The 8,268-nt window shown below is 39.9% G+C and overlaps 1 protein-coding gene across 1 annotated transcript in view; it reads left to right on the top strand.

Moving 5' to 3' along the window:
- Nucleotides 1-1,065: 1,065 nt before the first annotated feature.
- Nucleotides 1,066-8,268, top strand: part of LOC141111260 (indolethylamine N-methyltransferase-like) — a 73,766-nt gene continuing 66,563 nt past the window's right edge. The window contains exon 1 of the mRNA XM_073603404.1: nucleotides 1,066-1,216. Coding sequence (XP_073459505.1) covers nucleotides 1,066-1,216 — 151 coding nt within the window. The remainder of the gene's footprint in view (nucleotides 1,217-8,268) is intronic.

Below are 8,268 nucleotides of genomic sequence, written 5' to 3'. Positions count from 1 at the left end.
GGTGTTCTCTGGTGACCAGAGCCCCCCCCCCTTTACATCAGAGTTCCCCTTTAGATCATGATCTGCAGATTTCCCATTTATGTCAGAATTCCCTTGCACTGTAAGGGGGAATCCTGCAAACTCTGATGTAAAGAGGAACTTTGTGTTTTTTTGTTTTTAATTTTAAAATACTTTTTATTGTGTATGTCAAGAACAAAAACAAGAAATAGAAACACAGTGCATTAACACAATAAGAGGAACTCTGTGTTATTTGTTTAACTTAAATACATTACTAATAGCACTCGCTACATGTTTATAGTGTAAATACTGATCTCTGCACTGTTTAGCACTGAAAAGTGTCATTTTAGGTACTTTTGCAGTGCCAGTGTAAAATTTGGCTCTGTCAGTAAATTCCATGATTTTTGCCAGTAAAAAAAAAAAATTGGTGTTGTTTGTAAATTTTGGCATCCTGCCAGTAAATTGCACTTCGGGGGGTGGGGGGTGGGGGGGTGGCAACACTGAATCCTGGTGACCAATTACAAGAAACGTCTTACCTCTGTGCTTGACAACAAGGTTTTCTCCACCAAGTACTAAGTTGTATTTCGCATGGGGATCAAATACTTATTTTACTCACTGAACTGCAACTCAATTTATAGCATTTGTTTTATGTGTTTTTTCTGGATTTTTGGTTGATATTCTGTCTCTATCATTTAAAACACACCTATGATAAAAAAAATTATAGACCCTTCATTTCTATGTAAGTGAGCAAACTTACAAAATCTGCAGGGAATCAAATAATTCTTTTCCCCACTGTATAATATTTGGGTGTTCTAAGTAATTTTCTAGCTAGATTTTTACTTGAAAACAACAAATGTAAAAAAAAGCCTGGTCTTGAAGTGGTTAAACCTTTGCAAACTCAGATGGCAATCATAGCTCAGTCAGTAACATCCACATGACTGCTTTGTAAATATATTTATGATTATATTACAATAAAATGTAACAACCTTAAGAATATAAATAGAACTCAAACAATAAAGCTTAGTTGAAAGCAGAAATCAAAGAGGTGAAGTTCAGCATTGCAGGACGATGGATTCTACAACACATAAACTCTATCATGTACATGGAATGGATTCCAGAGGTTATCTTGATATGTATTTCTCTAATAAGGAGGACATGGTCTTTGCAGAGGATGCTTTACAATTTCCAATGGCGATGGTTCACTATCAGCTCAGCACTGGTATGTACAGCATACATTAATATTTTCAACAAAAAAGACTAACGTTGTTAATAAATCTAATGCCTCGTAAACACTGTCGGATTTTCCGACGGGAAATGTTTGATGTGAGCTTGTTGTCAGAAAATCCGACCATGTGTATGCTCCATCGGACGTTTGCTGTTGGAATTACCGACAACAAATGTTAGAGAGCAGGTTCTCAAATTTTCTGACAACAAACTTTGTTGTCGGAAATTCCGAGCGTGTGTACACAATTCCGATGCACAAAAGTCCACGCATGCTCGGAATCAAGCAGAAGAGCCGCACTGGCTTTTGATCTTCATTTTTCTCAGCTCGTCGTACGTGTTGTACGTCACCGCGTTCTTGCCAATCAGAATTTCCAACAACATTTGTGTGACCGTGTGTAGGCAAGACAAGTTTGAGCCAACATTCGTCGGAAAAAAATCCACAGTTTTGTTGTCGGAATGTCCGATCATGTGTACAAGGCATTAGAGTATCACTCACATAAGCAGCAGTCCCCATAGCTCTGACCTCACAGCTTCCTATTGCTGGTAGAGGGGGAATACTTTATTTCTTACTCAAAAATCAAGCTGTTTCTATAGAAAAAATTATATACCTCACTATGGGCTCTTCCACATTTTGTTGTGTTACAAACTGAAATTGAAGTTGATTTGATTGTTATTGTATAACACTGAGGTACATGAAATTAAATTTAAGTTGTAAATAAATAACAAAGATCAACGCAAAAAAATTGGGTGTCCTCTGGAGCAACCAACCGCCCTCTGATTTAGTATACATGGGGTCCCCTAGTTACAAACATTCGACTTACAAATGACTCCTACTTACAAACAGAGGGAGACAACAGGAAGTGAGAGGAAATCTACCCCTAGGAAGGGAAATTCACTCCTGTAAGAGCTATTATGGGGAAAAGGTACCTCAACTGATGCTTTATCACCAAGGTTTGTTTCCACAACAACCCAAAATTTTCAAAATCCAATTGTCATTGGGACAGAAAGTGAGGTGAAATCTTCTGAACAGGGGCACCCACAGCAAAACAAATGTTACAGGGGTGTTAACCCTTCCCTATGCTATCCAAAAAGCTTAAAAATAGTTTTTTTGGCTGGAGCTACACTTAAAAAATGTACCTGTTCCGACTTACAAACAGATTCAACTTAAGAACACACCTACAGTCCCTAACTTGTTTGTAACCCGGGGACCCCCTGTAATTGGTTGAATGAAGTCTACTTTTGGGTAATTAATGTTCCTGGAGTAAGCAAGACCATGATAAGGGTTTAGATCAGTACCAATCAAGGTTGGGTTCTAGAAATAATTTTTATAAACTTCTCCAGTGGGTGTTAAAAAACATTTTATTGTGAAAAGCTGTCTTGGGTGCCATTTCCATGGGAGGCAAATAACAACTTCCAGATTAAGCCTCTGTCCATTTACTCCATCCAATTGCACAATTAAAGGATGGAGAACTCCAACTTGAGGTGGAAAGGTCAACAGTGGCAGCCTGATCCAAAGAAGATTATTGTAAAACAAAATCATAAACTGGTACCACATTATGATGAGACAATAACAAATGATAATTTATTTCTTATGACTGTTTTATTTGGTGAATATGTCACGCTTAGTCATTATATTATCACTTTTTATGTATTTGTTTACAAAAAGTCAATTCACAAACATTATCATACGTGTTTTCTATCTTTAGAGGCCCAGTTTACACTTGTATGACTTGTCATGCAACTTTGAATCCCAAAGTCACATGACAAGTTGCACCCCATGTTTTCCGGTAAGTACTGTTCATATTTGTGCGAATTAAGACTCAGGACTTTTTACCTTCCAATTTAAGGAGCGTCAGGCATTTTTTTTTTACAGATTAAAAACATCTCTCCATGTTATTCTATGTGTCCACATAGGCTTTTAGGAGCTTATAGTGGCATAGGCATTTTCAAGCTGCAAAAAACCCCAGGGCCAGCGCATTCTTGAGCAGCAGTGTTACAGCTGTAAAAATGCCTGATGTGGCTAAATGCATATTAATGCTGTATACAGTGTTAGGCTGCGTCAAGCGTTTTTAAGCTGTAGTAATTGGATTTGGGAGTGGAAAATAGAAGAGGGGAGAGAAACACTGCTAAATGCTAACACAGCTAAATGCAGCTAAACACGGCTAAAGGGGCATTAACGCCAATGCAAAACGCTTCTAAAAGTGCGTTTTTTCTGGTGTCGGTACTGGCTTTGCAGCTTGTTTTTTTTAACACACTGTGTGAATGAGGCCTTAAAGTCACAGTGACTTTATATTTCAATGTTTTATTGAAAAAGGAGGTAGCAAAGTACAAAATAGCCAGTCACATAGGCAGATTAATGTTAAATCATCAAAGCAGTATATTCCAATACAAAAATAATTAAGATAGATTCATATGACCTATACACCACCTATTATGGTAACATAACATAAAAAATGCAGTAAACATCCAAATATCGGTGGAATTTAACCATAGCCTCTCAAGAGCTGGACAATTCCTGTGGAAGGGAATGGCACAGACCCAGAGTCCTGGGAGGTCCCGGACATGGTCTTTGAGACAATCCCAGGTCTCATAGTCATAGAGGATCATATATGAGATCATCTGTATTGTATCAGAATTTGTGAGATGTGAGAATAAGAAAAAGAAAGGAAAAAAGGGGAACAGAACAAAAAGAAAGAGAGAAGAGGAGGGAAGAAAGGAAGAAACGAAAGAGGAAAAGTGAAGTGGGGAGGGAGAGGGTCATCCTGGAGTTCGCTATGGAGTAGAAATATAGTCAATCCATGGGTCCCATATCCTATTAAATTTCTTGACTTTATTACTGAGAATGTGAGTGAGTTTATCATTGATCATAATCCAATTAAGTTTATTCTTAACCTGGTCAAGAGGGATCACTGACTGTCTCCAATGTCTTGCAATTGTAATTCTTGCCGCCAGTAATATATATGTAATCAGTTTTACTGATTGTTTGGGTGTTTCATCTGGCAGTTTATGAAAAAGGGCAGCTTCAGGAGATCTGCGAATGTTTATCCCCATCATTGAATTGATCAAGTTGAAAATTTGAATCCAAAACCTGGTTACGAGGGGGCACTGCCACCAAATATGGTACATCGTCCCCAACTGACCACAGCGTCGGAAACAGTTTGGTGAAGTGGAAGGATGCATTTTAGCTACTCTGGTGGGTACCAAGTACCAACGTAGAAGCGTTTTGTAGTTAGCCTCTATCAGAGTAGTATTGTTTGAAACTTTGGATAGCTGATAAGCAAGATCCTGCCATTCAATGAGGTCAAAAGTTAGATTCAAATCTTTTTCCCATTGTACCATATAAGCAAGTTTTGAATCTGGTTCAGTGAGGGAAGTATATATCGCAGAAATCTGACCCCTTTGAAAGCCTCTGGCTTGACAAGTTAATTCAAGTGTTGTAAGCATAAAGGGGCCCACTACTTGGTTAAGTTTAGATCTGGCAAACAATGCAATTTGGTTATACCGAAATATTTCACTAGGGGGCATTACAAACTCATCTTTAAAATATTGTATCGTGTGTAATTGATCCCCGTTCAGAAAGTCTCCAATTCTCAGTAGCCCTTTATTGAGCCACCACTGAAACACTTGTGGGGTCAAACCAGGTGGAAACTCCGGATTGCAGAAAATGGGAGCTAGTGGTGTGTGAGGGGATGATAAGGGACTGCGGTTGTGCATTCTATCCCATATTGCTAGGGACTGTGATAAGGTGGGGCATAGTATAGGTGGGCATCGACGGTTAGGAAGCCACATTAATGACACTATAGCCAGCGGATGACAGGCAAGTGCTTCTATAGAAACCCAAAGAGGGACCGAACCTTTAGCTGTGGTGTAGGCTAATTGGGCTATTTGAGCCGATTGGTAATATGCCTGCAGGTTAGGGAGACCAAGCCCCCCCATAGGTTTTGGTGTGTAAAGCGTACACCTTTGTATCCAAGGTCTGGTATTACCCCATATGAACCGCAAAACCTCAGCCTGTAGACGCTGTATGTCTCCCCTCGGGACTGCCACTGGTAAAGTCCTAAAGTAGTAAAGGAGTCTAGGTAACCATGTCATTTGTATGTAATTGACTCTTCCAAACCATGAAAGGGAGTAGTCTGCCCAACAACGAAGATCCTTCTTGAGTCTTTTAAATAATGGGGGATAATTTGCCCGATATATGGTTTCTATAGATGAAGTCAATTGAATTTCTTGGTACGGAAGAGAACGAAGATTCCATTTAAAGCTAAATTTATTTTGGAGAGTCTGTACCTCATCAGGGGGTAGTGATATGTTGAAAGCGACTGTTTTTTGGGAATTCAGACATAGGCCGGAAAGTGAGAAATGATCTAGGAGGGATAGCAAGTTGGGTAAAGTTACTTGGGGCTTGGTAATATACATGATGGCTTGGTAATATACATGAGAACATCATTGGCAAACAATGCACATTTGTGTTCCTGTTGGCCACAATGAATACCATGAATATTAGGGTGGGAGTGGATTGCCATAGCTAGGGGTTCTATTTCTAATGCAAATAGTAGAGGGGAGAGTGGGCATCCCTGTCTCGTACCTCGCTGGACAGGGAATAATGGTGATTTATGACCTCTAATAGAAACTTGGGCTATTGGAGAACAATATAACGTTTTTAGTAAGGAAATAAATGTAGAGCCAAATCCTAGGGTTTCAAGGGTAATGAAGAGATAATCCAAATTTAGGCTATCAAAGGCCTTGTTAAGATCCAATGAAAGGAGCAAGAGTTCCCGGGTGAGTGGAGCGTCCCAGTTAGATCCTACTGCTGAGATTAGGGTTATGGATCTACGAATTTCGTCTAGGGTCTGACGCCCTGTTATAAATCCAGATTGCTCTTTATGAATGTAGTGTTCTAAAAAAAATGTTAAGGCGAGAAGCCAAGACTTTCGTAAGAATCTTTAAGTCGCAATTTATTAATGAAATTGGGCGATAATTACGAATGTCAGTAGAGTCCTTGTTGGGTTTAGGGATAACACTAATATATGCTTTATTTTCATCTAGTGGGACCGTACCTCCATCCCGCAAGGAGTTAAAGTATAGGACCATATGTGGAACCAATTGACCAGAAAATGTTTTATAGTATAAGTTAGGGAGACCATCTGGGCCAGGATATTTGTGGAGTGACAGTTATTTAATAGCAGCACAAATCTCTTCGCCTGTAAAAGGTTGGTGCATAAGGTCTTTATGATCATCCGTGATGGGTAAGAGAGGTAGGTTCCCCAAGAATTCCCTAACAGATAAAGGGTCCGTGTTTCTAGGATTACTGTATAGGTCAGCATAAAAATCATGGAATTCCCGAAGATTTTTTTGGGGGTCTTGAGAAAGATGACCTCCTGACAGTCTTATTTTGGGGAGTCCCCGGTGAGAGTGTCTAGGGGTAAGCTTACGTGCTAATAAAGAACCCGGACGGATCCGCCAGGTGAAAAATGTATGATTCATCCACCTTAATTGTTTCTCAGCACTAATAGTGAGACATATATTAAGTTCTAAGCGAGATTGTTCCAATTTAGTAAACAAGTTAGGAGATGGAGAGCGTTTGTGTTGTTTAGATAAGGTTTCAAACTCCCTGGTCTTGGAAGAGATCAATTTAACGTGAGCTTTTTTGAGTCTGGAGGATAATTGAATAAAAGCTCCCCGAATAGAGGCTTTGTGTGCAACCCAACTGATAGCAGTGGATGTATCTTCTGGGTTATTAATATCAAAGTAGGTTTGCAAATGAGTAGCAATCTCAAGACAATGGGATTCGTCATCAAGGAAGGATTCATTCAACCTCCAATGAGGGTTTGCTGTTCTACTGGTGAGGTCTGAGATCTGAACCAAAATTGGATCATGATCCGACCAGGGGGTGGATAGTATCATAGCGGATTTCAATTTAGGTAGCAGTCCAGAGAGGAAAAACACGCGATCAATCCGGGAGTAGTGTCCATGTGCTCTTGAGTAATGAGAGTAATCTCTAGCGGTAGGATTGATTTCCCTCCAAACATCCACTAAGTCATAATGATAAAGCAATTGTGCAAACTTATTGCTCTGTTTAGGCGGGGGACGAAGCCCCACGGCATGTGATTTATCTTTAAGAGAGTCTAAAGCTAGATTAGAGTCACTGCGCCTTCAAACTCATGAGCCATGGACAGTAGGAGGGAATGAAAAAATGCAGTTTAATTTGTGTTGGGAGCGTAATAAATTAGGAAGGTAACCAATGATTCCCCTAGATGACCTTTGACAAGAAGATAACGCCCATCCATATCTCTAATAACTTTGGTTTCAATGAAAGATACACGTAGAGAGAAACTGAGGGCCACTCCCCTTTTCTTTTCTGACACATTGGCATAGTAGCAAATGGGATAGTCTTTATGGAGATAACGAGGGGTAAATAGGGAGGGAAAGTGTGTCTCCTGGAGGGCGACGATGTCTGCCCCCAGAGAGCGATAATGTACAAAGGCTTTAATCCATTTAGCAGGGGATCCAAAACCTTGAACATTATGAGACAATAGGCGGATATCCCGGAAAATAGATGTTATATTAGACATAGGAAACAGTCAGTTGAACCTCGATAAACAGACTCACCCACCAAGCTGCAAACCTCCGGGCCCATCACAGTGACTTTAAAGTAGTTCCTGTACTACTTTGGTCAGACTTTCATGCAACATGAGGGCCATAGTCTTCAATGTAAACCTTCAAAAGTTGCATGGAAGTCACACTTGAATCATATACATGTGTGTGTGACTTTGTAGAGCACACGCAGTCATATGGCCAAAGCCAAAGTAGCAGCAAAGTCACAGTTGTCCAAAGTGGCATCAAGTCATGCTGTAAAGTTGCAGTGGAAATCACACAATTTTGAAGTCGCACAAGTGTGAATGGAGTCTAAATGATCAGAACAGATGTAGAGCAAAGTGACTGTTTCTTTACAAATAGCCCTCTGACCCCTTATACTCTCCTTACCCTTCCTCTCTTTCTCTCTCTCTCAGCTCCTTGCTCATCTTATGCTTTCATATATGGAGGATA

The sequence above is a fragment of the Aquarana catesbeiana genome, linkage group LG10, assembly GCF_042186555.1.
Source record: "Aquarana catesbeiana isolate 2022-GZ linkage group LG10, ASM4218655v1, whole genome shotgun sequence".
NCBI lineage: Eukaryota > Metazoa > Chordata > Amphibia > Anura > Ranidae > Aquarana > Aquarana catesbeiana.
This window is presented reverse-complemented; position numbering and strand designations above follow the sequence as displayed.